At 48.4% G+C, this 19824-nt stretch overlaps 1 protein-coding gene across 1 annotated transcript in view; it reads right to left on the reverse strand.

Moving 5' to 3' along the window:
* Positions 1-6481: 6481 nt before the first annotated feature.
* Positions 6482-19824, reverse strand: part of LOC131285410 (teneurin-m) — a 193628-nt gene continuing 180285 nt past the window's right edge. The window contains exons 6-12 of the mRNA XM_058314265.1: positions 19506-19722; positions 19236-19430; positions 18368-18779; positions 18157-18290; positions 17866-18073; positions 14916-14942; positions 6482-12371 (exon numbers count right to left, since the gene is read on the reverse strand). Coding sequence (XP_058170248.1) covers positions 6482-12371; positions 14916-14942; positions 17866-18073; positions 18157-18290; positions 18368-18779; positions 19236-19430; positions 19506-19722 — 7083 coding nt within the window. The remainder of the gene's footprint in view (positions 12372-14915; positions 14943-17865; positions 18074-18156; positions 18291-18367; positions 18780-19235; positions 19431-19505; positions 19723-19824) is intronic.

A 19824-nucleotide genomic window follows, 5' to 3' on the forward strand; every position in this document is an offset into this window, starting at 1 on the left:
GTATCTAACGTTAGAATGGGAAGAGAATGGTTTCCATTCGCAGAATCTTGCGTTATCTCCCTTTCGCCTGGCCGAGCTGAACTCGCAATGTGTCCTCCTTCATGATCCTGCTGCCCTGGTATCGAAAACAGAAAACTCGCACACGTTTTCGCGTTCCAGAGTGGGAAGTTTGTAGATTAGAAGACCTCCAAAAAGGTAGCCAACAGAAAGAGCACGAATGACCATCTTTCCATTCACATTAGGCGTTGATAAAGTTAAAAGTGAAATAGTTAATTTATAAAATAATTGTTGTTGCTTATGGACAAAATGTTCAAAACTGCAGTATTCCGTATGTCCCAAAAATTATATCTTTAAATCAACGTTTTGGTTTTTTTTATTTCAAATTTAAATGTCCTGTTAACAAATAACATCCCGTACATAATTCATGTTTCTTTTAATTTTATTTATTTTAAAAGACACTTCAAAATATGTACACTAGTTCGTTCTCTACTCTGCTAGGAATGTGTATATAGTAACTAACTTCTTCCGAAATATCAATGCATTGCTTTGATAAATATTCTATAGTATTTTCACAACATTTCAACTACTAATGGACTCTGGTATGTAGCTTAGGTTGAAAACATTCTGATGCACTTTATCTAGAAAATGATTAATGTTTTTAGTCTATTTAAAATGAGATTTAATTTTATACATTTTTGTCCCAAAAAGCCGTCTCTACGATACCCAGTGTGCCTTGATCGTACCCCCCTGTGCGGTTGCTAACGATAGAAAGAAATGTCACCATTCTCATTCTGCACCGGTGCGTCTTCTCTTTTCTTCCTTCGCAATCTGGGCCGTCGCTAGCGTAGCCTCCTGCGGATCCTGATCGCCTGGTAGCAAAACCATCGCTTGGTAGCAAAATTTGAACAAATTGCCTCGATTTCGGAGCGCTCCTCGACATCGACGCGAGCAAAAACCGGGTAGCCTCCTTATCGGTGCTGATAGCCTGATATCAGAGGCAGAAATTTGATTCCGTTTGCTTCGATTTCGTTCCCCTTTTCTCGGTGGAATGCGCGGTACCTCCTTTACCCGGGTACCGTGGTACCCTGGTAGCTGAGAAGCCGGAAAACGTGTTGGAATCGGATGCGATTTAGCGATTTTTTTGGAATTTTATTTAAAATGTTTATAGGATGTTCTAGAACCATTTATTTCTTTCAATATTTCTTTCTATATTTTTTACTATCCTGTTTTTGCGGGTAATATATATTCTAATATTGTGGAAAGAATATTGTAATTACAAAACGTAACAAACGTCATTAAGTTTCAATTATCCCATCCTTCTTCTTGTCGCATTCTCCCCACAATTTACAACCAGTTTCTTTCATTTTTAAAACCCACAAAAATGCAGAAAACCATTTAATTTTTATTATTTTTATATTTATTTTTGTCATTAGTTTTATGAATAATAATAATAATGAATAATCGTAATAATATTGTTGCTTTTTCATCAGTATTCTGTTTCACTCCTGTTCAGTTGATGTTATTATTACGTTTGTCTTGTGTTTTTTTTTGTTTTTCTTTCACCTATTTCCATCTTCATCGTTTTCTTTTCCTTCTTCTTTTACTTCTTCTTCTTCTTCTTTTGCTTTATTTTCAGTTTATCAACCTTTTGCTGAATGCGTTTGCTGCACTCCATGCATCCTACGTTTACGCTCATCCTTTCATTCGTTTCGCGCGCGCTACTATACTTAGGTAAAATTTATACAATTTCACGACCAGCTCGAGCCCGGTTCGGCGTGCCACTTGCTATCAATTTCTTCCAAATCCTAATTTCTTAATCGCTTACACCTCCTTCCCCACGGGGGTGGGAGTTGGAGAACGAAAAAACAAAAATGTCTCTACATACACATACACACACACACGAGCGCACGCGTTCGCGCAAAATGATCGCGAGCTGCGAGCACTAGAATCTGCCGCTTGCCGCATGTTTGTTACGCGATTCATCGATCCATCTGGCACTACGCTTACGTTTCTACGGCTACTTCCTTCCTTGTTTTTAGTTCTACTCGAGTTTCTTTTCATTTTGTTTTTCTTCTCCTCAAAAGGTATGTCCTTTTTCATTTTCATTCCACTGTCATGATTTGATTTTATGAGATTTCTCCTCTCTCTCGCGTTCTTCTGTCTTTGATAAAGTTTTTTTTTTCCATTTGTCTTCCCTTTGACTATGTGTACCTTTTTTTTTGTGTGTGCATGGCGTGTGGCAAAAGGGAAATGGATGTTGTGACATACCGCACAACATTTCCCTTTAACGTTACATTTCACAGTTAGATTGTTTTTTTTTCTTTTTTACCTCTACTACACGTTAGCTCCTTCACTTGCTGCTATAGTTAGCTTCCGATAGGAGCGAAAGTACTGGATATTGTGTGTGTTTGCGTGTGTGTTATCTTTAGTTTTTGGTTTATTTACAAACAAAAATAAAGTCCTTCCTTCTGCGACCGTTTTATGGCGTTCGCTTAATAAATCCTCAAATGAAACAAAGAAAAACACGCGAAAACGGCAACTCTTCGATCTTTCTCCTTTAATGGGAGACCAGGCATAAAATATTCCTTTCCACAATGCTTCGTCATTATATACGTCGAGCATGATTTTCCAACACTTTTGTGTTTTACATTTCGTTTTTGGTTAAAAAATGCATTCTCCACTTCTGAATTTGTCTCTGCTTGCGACATGTGCAAAACGGAACGGTCGCTGGAGATCGCGTTGGATGTTCTGTCGTTTAATATGTGTTTGTAATGTTTGCTCTATTTTCGTTTTGTTTCGATCCGGGACGTTTTCGTTTTCGTGCTCCACTTGCTTTCTTTGTTTTGCATTGTTTCACTCGACTTGTTTGTTTTTTCCTACACATCTTACTTCCATTCTTAGCTTTTACTTCCACATATTTTCGTCCTTTCTTCCATTTACCCTTCAAAGTTATGCTTAAACAATCTATTTACAAAGTTTTACATGCATGCAGGGCACCGTCATCGCGTCAAAACTAGTCTTATTTGCTAAGATTCTGTTCATGTTTTCTTTTTTTTTTAATGTTCGTTCACTTTCTATGTCACAAAGATTTTCACTACCAATTCAGGGAGGGAGGGGAGAAAGTCGGGAGACGATTTTTTTGGGGACGTTATTTTCTTAAGGGTGATCGCTACAGGAGGAAAATGGAAAACGAATCAAATAAAAATCATTTATCCCCGTGAAGCAGCTTCCTTTTTCCCTTTCCCCGTTTTTTTTTCAACACTACAATTGCTCTTAAGCTACGCTAAGGATCGTTTTTTTTGTTTTGTCTGTAACATTTTCTGGTATTTTTTGTCCAATTTACTTTGATTGCACGAAATCGATTGGGTTTTGCCCCGATAAAACGAAACGTTACCGGATGTGCTGTTCGCCCACTTTTACGGTTTGCTAGGCGGCTTTTGCTTACTTTTATCATCGTTTCAGGGTGGATGGAAGAAGGTTTTACTACACATTCGCTTATGCTTTACACTGCGGGGACAAAACATGCAACTCGTTTCTACATTTGTCTGAGATATTCGTTACGAGCGAGATATTTCCAGCGTTGGGGGGGTTATACGTGGGGATCGGTAGTGGGAGTCTGCCCTTAGCATCATCCTCCTTGCCACTCTCGTATGATACAAAATCGTAATGTGCTTCTCTTCGAACCTAGTTTGTTCACATCACACTACACATGCCTACAGTTTGCTGCATTTTCAATTTTATATTGCTTTTAAGATTTCCTCCATCAACCGTCATACGTTGGGTGCGGCTTTTCCTTTTTTTTCTTTAATTTGTTGCCGGCGATCTATTTGATAGTACTTTTTAGCTTGTTTGCTTATTTGCTTGATTCTCTTATCATTATGATCAGTTTGTCTGCCATCGATTTTTCTTTTGTTTGTTTCGTTTAAGCTTCTGTGTTTTTCCTTACTCATCAAATTGTCTACAAGACTATCTTCCACCATCGCGTGCTAGCCGCTAGCTTTACACCACCATTGTCGTTTCATTTATTTATTTATATTGGCTCACATTTCATTTAAAACCTACACACTGAACATGCCTTTTCTCGCGAAGTTGGGGCAACATTCATGTTGATTTCTTTTTTCTTTTACAAATAATTATTTTTCTTTAGTACGTTTTCCCTTTCTCCACCCAAAACGTACACCCACACCTACACACGTGCGCTCAGCTAGCGTCACTCACTCGAGACGAAAGCTTGGAAAAAGGGGCTTTCCAGATTTTCCTTTTATCTTAAATTGTCAGTCAGAACACAGCAAAATAGGGAAAAGATCGCTGTCACGCAAACACGAACACACATACACACACAGACACATTAATGGAACGAAGTAATCGAGCCGGCCCTACAAACGGATATGCATTTCACAAAGTGGAGCCAATTGCTCCAAAAGAAACATTCTCCACGCGGTGTCTGAAGGAAAGATCAATGCTTGCTCGCTTGATATACTGTCTCTACTTGTGTTCAATGGTCTATTTCTGGTTCACTCTCTCTTTCTGACTCGTTTATATTTTTTTTTATAAATGTTTCGTTTGTTTGTTTGTTTGTTTGTTTGTTTTTCTTTATCATTTACGTGTTTGTATTACTTTGTTTTCTACTCTTTTACTTTTCTCCGTCCTGTGAGTCTATTGTTTCTATTATTCTGCCTTTGATTTATTATTGTTTGCAAGATTTACCTGTTTTCTTCTTGTTTTTAATTTTAATTTTTCACTTTTATCATTAAAAATACCCTGTAGAAGCGTAGGACAAGTGGGTGAAATAGTGTTTGGGCAAATGTATCTCCCGTCTTCCATTTTTTGTTTCTTCTTTTGCTCATCTTCGTTATTGTTTGTTTGTCGTTCACGTTGATGATGGGTTGGTGCATTGTAAGAGAGTGTGCGCTTACGCTCACGCATGTGTATGTGTGCTTGTATGTATGTATGTACGTACGTATGTACGGAAACGTGTGTGCAGACCTTACTTTACATCCCACAGGCAAGGGGCTGCCTTGCCCAATCAACCATTTGAGTGGTAGTGATTTTTGTTTTGTTATTTTGTGTGTTGTTTGGTTTCTAACGCATTTTTTTCTTGACTGGTTTACAACTACAGTTTGGTGGGCTTCGTAGTACACAAAAACTATTGGGACAAAGGGATTGCCCTAAGGGAAATTATCAGGCAAAGGACATACATTCACACACACCGCCAAATGTAACACGGAGGTTGGAAAAGGAAGAGCTAGTAGACATGTACTTTCTGCGGTTCTGGGAACGATTCTCGGCCTTCCTGATCCTGTTCCACGCGATCAATTAAACTAAGTTCTGTACAAGTTCGCCCTCTCAAATTAAAGTCCTTCGTTCACAATTCTCCTCGAGTCATGCTTGAACCTGTCCATTGCAATTGTTTAATCGGTTTGATGCTGAACGGATAATGCATTTCTGGTTGTTAAAAGTAGGTCCACTACGGTTATGGCACGCGACTGTTACGCATTCTTCCAAATGAGGGTAGTTGTCCCTTTTCCCTCGAGACCAACACAACATTGATTTCGTTAAAACCTTGTTCTTATAATATCTGCGAGCGATCACAACATCCGAAACTCGACAAAGGTTCCTCGAAGATCTTCCGATCGCGTATAGCAAACACAAAGTAAACGAAGGAAACGCTGGCTAACGATAGAATGGCACTGATTTGACAAGAACGCCATCGGCAATTGTTGTTCTGTTCCTAAGGTGTGATGTACGCGTACTCACCCGCACCCGCTTCATTCTTACATTTATATCATCGGGTACTATTGACTAATTACCTACTATTTCCACATTGTTATTTTCATTAACCTATTGCGAAGCTGATACCTAGGAGACTTCCTCTTTCTACTGCTATACATTTATCTCGTCCTCGTGTGTGTCGTTCGGGTGTGTATGTGTGCTTGTTGAGTGAGCGTCGGGGGGGAATGCGGGTGTTCATTAACTTTTCCTCAAAGCCAACGAACTGCAAGGATCGTATGTGTGTGTGTTAAGGATCTCCATTGCTAATCTAGACATTTAGCTTTCCTTTCGTCCTAAAGAAGGGGTAAAAACAACAAAGGAACGATGGAAACCAACGAACCTTCAACCTCAGTCCAGTTCTTCCGACATAATGTTCATTTACTAGCGCATGAGCGTTTGCGATTGTGGGTGAACCGATTCCGGGGGATCGAAAGGGATGTGTCATGGCGTTCCGACACGGCGTGCGTGTGTGTGTCACCGACGGCTAGCGATGGTGGAAAGAGATTATTCGATCTTAAGAGAGCTCTCGTTCCCGGGCGCGTCCCGGGTGGGTTTCAACGAAACATCGTACAGACGTGGGACAACGGGAAACCACGATACGGTGGAAGAAACGTAAATCCTATTTATATCACAATATATATCTCTCTCTCTTCGTCTCGCGGGCGCCTCCTCCAGGCGCCTAGAGTCCGGCGGAAGGGTCGGTTGAGCTTCACGTCGCGACACTGGGACGTGCGGTGGAGGTGACGGAGGCCACCGAAGAGGACGACGCTGCTGCGGTTGGGATCGAGGTCGACGGAGAGGCCGCCACCGATGACGCAGAAGACGTTGAAGAGGATGCGGCGGCGGCAGTCGAGGACGATGGCGCGGAAGACACCGAGGAGGTGGGCACAGACGGTGCCACCGAGGCGACCACCGGGAGTGGCGGTATGAGCGTCTCGTGTCGGTGTTCCCGCTTCGCCTTGTGACCTCCGGCCGAAGAGCCTCCACTCTTTCGGCGCTTACGCTTGGAGTCGCGCTGGAACGCCACATTGCCCGGGTCGTCCGCCAGCTGCGGGTACTTGTGGATGCTGTGGATGTCCACCCCGATCCACCCGTCGACGTCACCGTGCGAGATCAGTTCCTCCTTTTCCTCCTCCGTCCAATCGCCGCGACCCTGGAACCCGGCGGCCACGAGTTGCTTCTCCAACTCCCAAGCCCGCTCGACGGCACGCTTGTGCGCATGCTTCAGTATCCGGTGACGCTCCTGTTCCGGCTCGACGCCGTACTTGATGATGACGACCGCGTCCGGTCCGTGCAGGCGCAGCTCCTTGCCATTGATCGCCCCTCCGTGATCGTTGATTTCGTGCGTCGAGATGTTGAACATGCCACCGAGCCGGCGCAGCTCCTCCGTGTCGTCGCGCAGCTTCATGATGTTATCCTTCACGAAGTAGAACACGTCCTGGTCGTGGATGCTGAAGTGCAGATCGAGGAAGTACGAGTTGTTGAACACGGACGAGACGACGTCCTGGACGACGCTGTTCGACCCATCGACGACGCTCACGAGCGCCCGACCGTCGATGCGCGATATCAGCACACCCTCGCCGAACACCCCGCGCCGGTAGGCGACCCGCGGCAGCAGGTTGCGCGTCTTCAGCTCCATCTTGAGCAGCGGCTTCGGGATGAAGCCGAAGTCGGCGAACCGCTCGTCCACCTTCTCGACGATGCACTGCAGCCCGGACATGACGCCGAAGTCGGGCGCCAGCTGGGGCGACTTGATGGTCGCCGCCGGCCGGTAGATCATGTCCTTGGTGTACCGCGAGCCCTGCATCTTCGCCACGTCGTACCCGAACAGCTTGAGCCACGAGCGCAGGTCGTTCATGTAGTTGCCCTCCGGTTCGCGCCGGTTCACCGGGTCGTTGTTGTGGAAGCGATAGATGAACACATCCGTCGGGTGACGCATCTCCGTCGCCAGTTGCTCCCAGGCCGGGGTCATCCACTGGCCAACGCCGGTGTCGTACAGGCGCCGCTCCATGTACACGAGCCGCGTGTTCGGATCGAGCAGACCGCCGTGGAAGTCGATCGGCACGAACAGCGTCGGGTTGGTGTCCTTCACGATCTTCCCGAACGGGGTGCGGCGGATCTCCTTCACGATCGTGCCACCCACGTCGAACAGTGCGATCGGGGACCCGTTCTGGTCGGTCGCCACGTAGTACCGCTGCTCGCCGGTTTCGATCGCGATCAGCATATGTCGATCGTCGTACAGCAAGCGGGACGTTCGACCCGCCTTCGGGTAGTGGATGTGCGTGATCAGTTCCGGGGCATTCAAGTTCGCGTAGAAGTACTGCGTCACGTTACCCTTCTCGTCGTGGCACGCCACTAGTCGGCCAAGATCGTCGTAGAAGTACCACGTCTGGAACCGATCACGTTCCATCGCGTGAATCAGCTGGCCACGGTTGTTGTACCGGTACTTCTGCTCACCGCGTCGCACCACGTACCCACGCGCGTCGTAGCTGTTAAACTCGACGTCCCCGACCTGCACCACCCGATCCCCTGTGTCATACCCGAGGTTCGTCTTGTCGCCCTGCTCGAGAATGCCGATGATGTTGCCATTCTCATCGTACACGTACTTCCAGCTGTTCGTCCCAACGACCTCCATCACGTGCCCATCGGCGTTGTAGTTCACCTTGTCCAGCGAGGTCGATCGACCCACCATCACCTTGTGCGTCTTGATGCGATTACGCAGATCGTAGTCCAACTCCAGCCGGTACACGTCGAACGACTTGATGTTGATCAGAACACTCTTCACGCGTCCATGCTCGTCAAAGTCGGTGATCGTGAAGAACTGCTTCGAGGTGTCCTGCACCACCGTGCGGTTGAACGCGTTCCGCGTGATCCGCAGATCACTGACCGCATCCAGCGTTCCCTGGGCCGGGCCATACTTGAACCGCATAATCGGTAGGTCCTTCCCGTTCACGTCCATCTCGATGCCGCTGAGCCGCGCGTTTCCATCGTACTGGTACTTGAAGTGTGCCGACGCCAGTCCACTCTTCGAGCCGAACTTAAGCTTCTCGTCCTTCAGGACACCTGCGTGGTACTTGAACTCTCGGCGCAACTCAAAGCCGGGCTCGAGCACTTCCACCTGCTTCACGAGGCTCGTGCTCTCCTGGTAGGTGTACTGAGTCGAGGAAAGGCCAGCCAGCACCGTCTCGAGTCGGCCCGCGTTGTCATGCACGAACGCCACCTTGCCACTCTGGTGCGGATGAATCTTGGCCAGTATCTGCCCCTCGTCGTTGTACAGGATCTCGAACGGATGGCGGTTGATCGGGGAGAAGTACTGGTACTTGAAGAACCCGAGCGATGTCTGCAGCGAGAACGCATGGATGTGTCCCCGAGGGGTTGTCAGCGACTGCAGTGCGCCAGCGTCATCGTACTGCAGGAGATAGTCCGACCTGCGTGGCGTTGTCACCTTCAGCGGGAGACTGCTGAACATGTCCTTGAACGCGTACACGATCGAGCTACCGTCACCGTACTTGATCTCGTTCAGACGCCCGGCCCGATCGAACGTGTACTCCTCCTTCAGGTTGCCCCACTTCCACGACGTCAGCCGCCCGAAGCGATCGTACTCCAGGTCTACGTCGGCGTACTCTCCAGACTGCGGCCGGTAGGCGATCGGGCGCGACGACTTATCGTACGTCACGTTCAGCAGCTCCGTCTTGTCGTCCACCGACACCGTGATCGACGACGTGTCCTTCTCGTACTCGAACGTGAGCAGGTTCTCGCCGTTCACGCGCAACTTCCGCCCGACCTGCGTGAGCGTGCGTGCGTTCTTGCCCCGCATCGGCACGTGGCGGATGAAGTAGCGCCACTCGAACCGGTTCGAGAGATCCCCGTTGATTTCGGTACGCTGCTTCGACGGCACCGGGTAGCTTTCCCCGAGCAGTGGATCCAGCTCGGCCAGCAGCACGTACGGCACCGACTCGACCGAGACGGTATTTCCCCAGGGGGAAACACTCGTGGTACCGCCATCCAGCAGAACGGTGGTTTTGGTAGCCGCCTCACCGACCTTCGACACGACGGACGAACCCTGGATGAGCATCGACACCTCGCGCTGCGAGTTCTCGGTCACCTTCACCGTCGCACCCTGCACGCTCAGGTCGAACGTCAGGTCGATCACCTTGCCGGTCGGGGTGACGGCGGACGTGAGCCGCCCAAACTCGTCGTAGTTGTACACGTACGAGCGGCCGGTCGAGTCAAGCTTCGTCTTCAGCAGCCCCGTCGGCCCGTGGTACTCGAACGTCACGTTGTAGTTGTCCGGCGTGTTCAGCTCGTGCAGCATCTTCATGCGCGTCATCCGGAGGCGACACTTCTGGCCCTTGGTGTTCTCGATCGAGTTCACCTGCGAGGTGTAGTCGCGCAGCAGGAACACCTTGTTGCCGGCCGCGTCCGTCACCGTGCTCAGCTTGCCGTTCGACGTGTTGACGTTGTACAGGAAGCTGTACACCGTCTCGCCCGTCATGATGTTCTTCGTCGCGATGTGCTGCCCGAACCGGTTGAACACGTAGATCTCCTGTGCGTTCGGGGCGTAGATCTCGTACTCCTTCGACGTGCCCGCCTCCGGCAGGCTCGAGATCACCGACCGGATGCGATAGTTGGCCTGGTCGGCGATGTGCACGTGCCCGTCGGGCGTGACCGTGATCGCGGAGATCGTGTTGAACTTGGCGCTGATCGCGAGATAGTGGTCCGCTTCGTAGCAATCGCAGCCGCGCTCCAGGCAGTTGCACTTCGACTCGGCCCCGGCGTACGGTGCGATCTTCCCATCGGTTCCGATCACCCGGATGCGGTTGATCCGCTGCGAGTCGCTTTCCGCCACGTACAGATCCCCGGACGGTGCGAAGGCGATACTTTGGGGCATCACGAGCGTCGCGTGGATGGCGAGATCGGTGTCGTAGTTCATCGCCACCGAGCTACCACTTCCTCCCGCGCTGACGGCCGACGACGAGGAGGACACCGAGGAGGAACCCCCACCAGCTCCGGTGGCACAATGCATGGGACGTCCAGCGATCACCCGCACTCGTCCATCAGGTGTCATACGCAAGATCATATGATCGTCGATGATGTGCAGCGTGTCGTCGAGCGGATTGATCGTCAGCTCCGTCGGCCAGCGCAGGTGCATCTCCTCGATCTTCAGCGTGCCCTCGCACGGTACTGGCTTCCAGTGCGACTTGTGCATGTGATTCCCAATGAGCGTACTGATGACACCGTCCCGATCGACCATCCGGATGTTCGTCCCGTCGGCAAAGTAGAGGATGTTGTCCGACGATATGGCGACCCCCTTCGGGTACGCGAGCTTCGCATCCCGCGCCAACCCTCCATCGCCGCAGTGTGCCTCGTCGCCCGGCAGACAACGTTCGCCACTTCCCACGATCGGTTCCCAGTTGTGGTCGGGATCGTGCGACTCGTCGGCGTTGCGAACACGGATGATCTGATGTGACTCCGGATCGGACACGTACAGCGACCCATCCAGCGGGCTCAGCGCCATATGGTAGCGGTAGGAGACACGCGTCGCGTTCAGCTTCACCACCGTCCTCACCGTCCCGTCGATCATGATTCGTCGGATGTAGTTGAAGTCGCCCACGTACAGACTACCATCGGGGGCGGCGGCCAACGCCACCGGTGCTAGGAGTCGCTGCTTGGTCGCGATGCCATTGCAATCGCCACACTCGAGCGGCCTCTGATGCCCATCACCCATGGCGGTTAGGATGACACGCGGTTTGTGCTTCAGATAGATGTTCGACCCGTCGCCCTTCTGCAGGATGCCCTCGTGGAAGTTGTACCGGTGGTGGATGTCCAGATTCCAGCCGCCCACCTCCGAGATGCTCATGTCGTGTCCGCTCAGCTTCGTCGTCTGCACGTCCCACACGGTGTCCTTGCAGTCGGTGTACTGATAGCCCACCTTCACCACCGCCGTCGTGATGCCGTACACGCGCTGCCGGTAGATGTTCAGCCGGTTCCACGGGTAGGTGAACTTGATGCCCGGATCGGCCTCGAACATCCGCTCGAACAGGATGCCCTCGATCGTGATGCGCAGGTAGATCAGCTTCAGCGTCGGCGGGATCGTGTCCGGAGTCAGCTGCAGCTTGATCGTCGACAGGTAGCCGGCGGCCCGCGAACTATGGTACACCAGGTTCAGCCCCGTCCCAGGGATAGCGAGCGACTCCTGGATCACCTGCGACTCCGCCAGGATGGCACTCCGGTCCGGACAAGCGCCCTGGAAACCATGCTTCCACGTAGCCAGCACGACCGGCTTCATCAGGTCGTAGTCATGCGAGAAGCAGGTATGCGCCGGTCCATGGTGCGACTTGTCGTCCGACGTCGACATCACCACCGTGTCGATGATGACCACCTCGTTCCAGGGCACCTGCACGATGCGTGCCTGCGGTCGGAACGGCGAGCGGCCAAACTGCAGCGTTATCGCACCGCCTCCGTTCACCATCAGATCGAACCACCCGTCGTCTCGGGTCAGCGTAAATCCTTCCAGCGGCGTCGAGGTGCTCACGCGCACCCCAACCAGTCCCATGTTGAGCGAGGTCACCACACGGCCACGGATGACCGCCGATCGGCTGCGGGGAGGGGTGGGGAGGAGAAAAACATTCTATTAGTTCAAAACCTTCATCCGAGGTACTCGTGCGAGTCCCATTTCCACACTACAGAAGGGTTGCCAGTTTCGATTGCAACCGCGAGGATATTCTGAACCAGAGTCGCGAAGTCGATCGCGCTCCATAAACCGATCATTCCGGTTTGACAGTACGATATGGCTACTTTTATATATATAGAGTTTCACAAAGGACAAACAGTCGGAAACGGTAGGACGTTTTGGGGGAAGGTGGATCGGTTTTTTTGGTATTTGTTTTCGGTTTTTGGATATTTGAAAAAGTAAAATTAAAAATGAGTTGATAATTAAATACAACTCTCTATTAAGAGTCGATTGAAGCAAAGTAACATGCAAAACCAAGAATTTAAAATGCTAACAAACACTCCCAGAGTAGAATCTGGGGGATGAGATAGACCTCCTTAAAATAAAAAAATCTATTATTTGAACCCACAATATAATGAAACAAAATAAATAACTAAAAGTATCGAAAAATGTAGTTGCATAAACTCCCGGTGTAACGCTTCCTAGGGTAATGGTATTAAATTTTTCAATGAACATTCTACCCACGTGGTACCTCAGCTTCATCGGACCTTGTGACAGTGCGAACAACGTGACTTTGTTGGCATTCTCTCACGCATTCCCGGTCGGTTAGTGGGCCACAAGTGGAAGTGCATCCCGAGCCAGTGTTGCACCAGCCTGCACCACATGATTGTCGCAGCCATAATGGACTGGTTGCAAAAAGGATTGCGTGAAAAATTGCGTGACCTCTCACGCCGGGGAGGAAAAACCCGAAAGCCCCCATGCTGGGCCTAGTTTTCCCGGGAAAACAAACGGGGTTTGCGGTGGGAAACGAATGGATGAGATCGGGTTGAAAGGCCCACGGGGTTGGTGATAAATTTTTGGTTATAAACTCAACCCTGTGCCGTCCATGGGCGTCCGGTTGGCATGCCGTGACCGCACGGTGAGCAGACCCAACAGGCCATTAAAAATTTCCACATGACTAACGGACAGCAGCGGTAGGACCTGCGGCGGCACCGGCAGGACTGATTTGGTTATATTTTATTCACGCACACGTGCACCGTCGTATCTCCCGGTGGCACATAACAAATTGGGTTACACGCACCCCAACAGGGGGTGGGTAGGTGGGTGGTTCTCCAACCTCCTCCAAACGATCACCTCCTTCTGAAGTTGATTTTTTCCGAGGATGGAACATTGCATTTCGTTTTTTGTTCACAACTTGACTGCGAACGTCAGCTGCCATTTTGCCCGTTTTTGTTTCGTTAAATAGGTCAGGGGTCGGTTATCGATGGGCCGATATCTTGTTAAGTCACCACCCTCCCACCAACAGCGGTAGGCCCGGAACCGACGCCGGACGATGTAGGACGGTGTGGTCTGGCAGGCATTGCTGGCATTCGGTTGAGCTTGTCACCATTTTGACAGGGTGCCATTTTTCTTTCATTGAAAAATTTAATTACCAGTTACGTCACTTGCGTACGTACGCAAGATCCTGACAAAAAAAAAAGACACACACACATACACATTCTCTCTCACATACAAAGTGCCAAAGAAAGAATTTTGGCATCACAATCAGGTACACACATCAGAACATACAAATAAACAATTTTGCTCTAGTAGCATATAATACATGTAAAAACGTTTGAAAAATTTATACACAAACACGCAATTTGTACAAGCACACACACAAACTCACGGACGCTCATCATACAATCATCTTTACAATTAAGATAACAACTAAAAAAGAAATAAAATAAAATATGTTGAACTTTGTTCTTCTAATTAAACAACATAAGTGAACGCCGCAGAAGGCGCAACACACGCTACAAAAACAAAACAAGTTCAGCGCAAGAAAGAGTAGAAACAATTAGCGAACATAAATTGGTATCACGGTACACAAAACTAAAGATTAAAAAGTGGGCTTTGATGGGAAAGGGATTTTTTTGTGTTTTGTTTTAAAAGGGAGTTTGGGAAGTTGGGGATTTACAAATGGATGATGGCTTACAGAGATGGGTGAGTTGTGGTGATGGAGTAGGAATAAGTGGCGGATTGGGGTTATGAGTTTTTTTATGACCAGGTTTAGGAAACACGGGATGAATTGTTACACCATTTGTTATTTTTTCTTTGGTGTTTGGAATTCTATTTTTCTATTTGGAGCGGGAAAAGGGAAAGCAGCGGATGAGAGGTTTATTGTTTGGGGGTTGAGGATGAGGGAACTATTCCGCAACAGTTTCTTTTACGTTACTTGATGTCCTTACACGTTTGACTGTCACCGGCACAAGTGGAACCGGAACCGAACACCTAGCGTTTTACTTATGTTAGTACTGTTAGGTTAGCAACACTATGTCTGGACTTTACTTTCCTCGCGTTTGCTTACGACCCCCGGTAGTTTGTTGGCTTGTTTTCTCTATTTTTTGTTTTTTTTTCGTTTACCAATCGGCAATGGGATAGCCTTTGTTTGTTTTGCTTGTTTTGTTTGTTTGTTTCGGGGTCTTACCTTGCATTAAAATGGTTCCAAAAAATGCTGCACATTCACGAAGGTGGTAGTGATGGTGATAGTAGTAGTAGTAGTAGTGGTGGAAGTAGTAGTAGAAGTTGTAGTAGTAGTTTAGTAGTGGTTAGTATTAACAGTTAGCCGAGATTGAAAGCGAGAGCAAGAGAGAGAGAGAAATGGAAGGAGAAAAGCAAAAATTGAAAACGTGGTTAGAAAAATCTCTCAACGAGTGGGAAAATCTTGTTATTAGTAGCTTTTTTGGGTGAAGTTTGGGAGTTTACGACTTTCGAATACGGAAAAAAGGGTGGTCGTTCTAATGTACCGCTTTTCAATGTGAAGGGAAAATTCATGTTTCTCGCTTTGTACCTTTTAAAGTTTGTTTGATTCAAACCTTGTTTCGCTTAGGCCTAGCTACGTATTAACGAATTGTTACTTTAAATCGAACGCTCCACATTAACGTGTAAAAAGCTTCAATAGTTTGTTGTTTAGCAACATTGTTCTCGGTTCATAACGGTTGGCCGCATCAAAAGGACGAAGGCACAACGCTCGCTCGATGGATGTTAATTTCCATAAAATCCGCACGCACAAACCAATTACGGAGTCCCGCACCGACGGCTCCGGAGTTGGCTTTGGTTTAAAGCCAACTATCTGACTCTCTCCCGGTTGGTAATAATTAAAATATTATCGCATTAAGTGCTGGTGTTATAATCATCATCGAGCGATTGAGTATGAATTAATTTTTCACGGCATTCCTGCAGCCAGCGAGAGCAGGGGCTCGGGCGAGGCTTCGGGTCGGGTGTCGATGAGCCCACACACAGAATGTGGCACCATCCTCCATCCATTCCGAGGGGGAAACGGATAAAAAAAAACTCGATATAGTCGATTTCAATGCGAGAGAGACCACCATTTTCCACCTGCTGGGAAAATGACAAACACGCCCCGCGGGGGTGTGTGTGTGTTCCCCGACGCGCTACAGTTGGATGAACTTTTTTCCTGCATCCGCCCCACCCCTCCTACCTTCCCCACGCGAAACGCAAATTTCCATCGAGCTCAGGTTTCGATGATGATTAATATTTAATGTATTAATTTGCGATACATAATGGAAACTTCCCACAACACACACACATACCCATTCCATTTTCCAACCGCGTGGGTTTTCCCACGTTGCCGGGAGGTGGTGGTTGGGCAAGGGGGTGGTTAAGTGTTCTTCGCTAATGGCACGTACAATTGATACCCGGTTCGGTATTGTTTCCAACAAATCACACAATACTGCACACAATTATGGCACCCATTATAAATTCTACACACCCAAGCCTCGCGGCGAAAGGAAGACTTTCCTTTTCAAAGCAGACTTTTTCCATTTTCACCAAGCCGGAAGTGGCTTTCCATCTCCTTGTTTCCCAAAGGGCCAATGTCATCATGAGATGATTTTGGTAACCGAAACGCAAAAAAGAAACATATTTGTCGCAAAACCGAAGCGACCGAAACACTGCAAGGACACAGTGTATCCACTTTCTATTTGCACTGCGGCAAATGTTTGCGATGCCTTTAATGGGTTTAATTTATGTCTTCTTCCGGTGAATGTTTTTATGCGTTTTTATGTAAGTCTCTCTCTCTCACTTCCATTGCATGATGGAGGGTTTCGTTCGGTTCTCACACTCAGTTTGCAATTTCGCAGGACGCAATCCGGGTTTCGGGTGCGGGTGTATTATCGCGATTTTACGGTTTATCATCATTTTTTTTTTTCTGTCGCAAAATAAATCACCTCTCTTTTCTACGTTTTGCATATTTGCCTGGCGGGAGGGAAATGGCAAGCTTGTGTTTTTTTGCCCATTTGTGTTTGGTTTTATTTTAGCTTTTGTAGTTTTTTTTTCCTGCTCATCTTTAAAAGACTTTGGTTCTGTTTGTTTGGTTGATGCGGAACATTGAAAATTAAAACAAATGGCAATTAGCGGGAGGATGTATAAATAGACGGGGGCACAACATAATATATTTATTTAGTAATTATATATAATAACGAAATATATGTATATATATTTATTTGATGGTTATTTGCATTCGTTTTCTGCGGCGAAAGTCGGGCGCAATCATTAGCGGGGCCCGTGGGTTTTTCGTGATTCCCCGGGCCCACCCAACCGGAGGCACTCTCGTTTCCCGGCACCGTTTCCGTGGTCGCCCAGCAACATATTAAAATTGCTGATGCAATTTGCCAATTTGCCCAGAGGTTCGCATGACTGCCGCTGCGGTTGAGCAACAAATCAAACAGAAGACCACCGGACCGGAAAACGAGGGTGCTCTAGCTGTCCGAAGGATAGCAAATCGGAATGGTTGAACAAAAAGAAAAAAAAAAGTAAAACGTAAAACCATCGGCGGGCATTGATTCACGACGGCAGTTGAGTGAGATACGTAACAAAAAATAAACACAAACCCCAATGAGGAACAAATAGTTCCCCCGGAATATCACAAATGTAAAACCATACAAATATATCAGCCGATCATAGAATCAATAAAATATTTATTCTCTTTTCAGGGAAGAGAACACAGAAAAACAACACATGAAATCATACCAAAGTCGACAATTAGCACGTAATCGATGTTGGATAAATATTTACAAAGTTCAATTTAAAACCAAACGATGTAAACCATGAATTGAAAGCAGAAACAAACAGGAATTACTTCCGATCGAAAAACAAGAACAAACTCCCACAACTGCTCGCCAATCAGCTCATCAATTCTTTTGCTCGTTGGTTTAATTTACAACGCAACCCGTCGCACGGCAGAAACATTAAATGCACGAATTAAAATAAAATAAAAAACAAAGTGAAACCATAAAACAGTTAAACCCAACCCATCACATACACACACAACCACGGGTGCAATTGCGTGGAAGGATGCGTGGGTTTTGCGAGTTGGTGAAGAGCGTGAAGAACGCCGGAAAATCGCAGACGCCTACCTTTCGTTGAACGTTTCCAGCTTGGCGTAGTTCTGCAGGCTGCCCTCGTCGATCAGGAACTTCATGCGCTCGAAGAAGGACGCCGTAATGGCGGGCGGTTGCTTGCGTAGTAGCACGTCGATCGGTTTCGGGGCCGACACGCACAGCTGGCTCGTCTTGCACGAGTGGCTGCCGCAGCATTCCGGATCTTCGCAGTCGACGAGACCATCTTGGAGGGAAGAAAATCGGATTTTAAGGGTTAGCCAAGGGAGGTTCTCTTCCTTTCGGCGTAAAGCTGGTGGCGTTACGTACCACGATCGTTGTCCTTGTTGTCGCCACAGTTTTGCTCGAGCGGTACCGAACAGTCCACACCGTCCCAGCCCTCGTAGCAGCGGCATTCCCACATCATCTCACCGCTCACGTGACACTGGCCGTGTTGGGAGCAACTAAAACAGACAAAAATAGGAAAATTCGTTAATATCAAAGCTCATTAGGTTCACCAAGAGGTCGCCAATCCAGTTACCCGCTAGGACAACCCTCCAGGGTACAATGCTTTCCATTCCATCCGGTCACACACAGGCAGGTTCCGTTCTTGCACTGGCCATGCTCGTTGCAGCGTGGATCGCACAGCTTGTTGTTGCAGTACTCGCCACCCCAGCCCGCCTCACAGCTGCACGTCTCGCCGACGCACCGTCCGTGCTGGCCGCAGTTCAGATCGCACAGCTCCTTCGAGCAGTCCTCACCGCTCCACTTCGGCTCGCAGGTGCACGTCTGCGTGTCCAGATCGAACGTACCGTGACCGGAGCAGTCCGGCAGGCACTGCAACGCATCCTGGTCCATCGCCGCACAGTCCGGTCCCTTCCAGCCCTTCTTGCAGATGCAGGTACCTTCGGCGCAGTAACCATGGCCCGTGCAGGTCGGATGCGGACAGTCCACTGGAAGTGAATCGAAGATTGGTAAATCGTGAGGTAAATCACTACGTTTCTTGCTTCCCAAAATAAATTCTGATCTTCTGGTCTCTAAGGTCGTTCGTTCGTATCCTCTGTTGCAAGGCACAGTATTATTGTTAGAGTGGGTTAGAGATTGTGAGGCCGATGCGTTTCTTCGTAATACTACGGGTGGTTTGGTTTCGGGGGGGTAACACTACGGTTGTGGGTATATACTGTATATACTCTACTACTGAGCGAATGTTCTCTACGGGTGGCATTTTAATGTGTGTGAGATGGCTGGCGGTGAGATGTTGGTGTGTTTTTGTTAGTTTCGTTTAAGAGTTGCTCTAGAGAAGAAGAGGTGGTGCGTGAAAGAGTGTTGAAAACGATCCACTTCGGGATAACGCTCGCCCTTGGGAGACTCCTGAGGGAAACGAAACGACGTTGGTACGAATATGCTACCTTCTTCGCAGTATTTGCCCTTGTAGCCTCGTACGCACGCACACTTTCCGCTGACGCAGTGCCCGTGACCGTGGCAGTCCGGGACTTCGCACTCGTCGTGGCGCAGCGAGCACTCCTTGCCCTTCCAGCCCGGATTGCACTGACACTCGCCGTTGATGTATTCCCCACGCTGCGAGCACAGCACTGGGCAGACACCTAAAAGCACACAAGAAAAGTGGTTAGAGACGTCGCGTTCTTCATCGCAAAAAAACGTTTTCAAAAAGTACTTACTCTCACTGCAGTCGTCTCCACCGAAGCCGGGATTGCACTGGCAGTGTCCCAACAGGCACTGACCATTGCCGGAGCAGCCGTTCGGGCAGTTCTGGGTCATATCCTCGGCGACCAGGGCGTAGAAACCGATCTCCTGTGCGTCACCGTCGTCGTTGTAGATCGACAGGAACCAGTGGCCCGGTTCCATGTAGCGCGTCACTTCGCGACGCATCGAAGGCTGTGGAGGTAAGAGGCGATATATTTCCACGGTTAATAAGTTATTCAAACAATCCGATTACATTTCGTTACGGTCCCTCGAAATGAAAGTGATTTAGGAATG

Source organism: Anopheles ziemanni, chromosome 3 (assembly GCF_943734765.1).
Source record: "Anopheles ziemanni chromosome 3, idAnoZiCoDA_A2_x.2, whole genome shotgun sequence".
Taxonomy (NCBI): Eukaryota; Metazoa; Arthropoda; class Insecta; order Diptera; family Culicidae; genus Anopheles; species Anopheles ziemanni.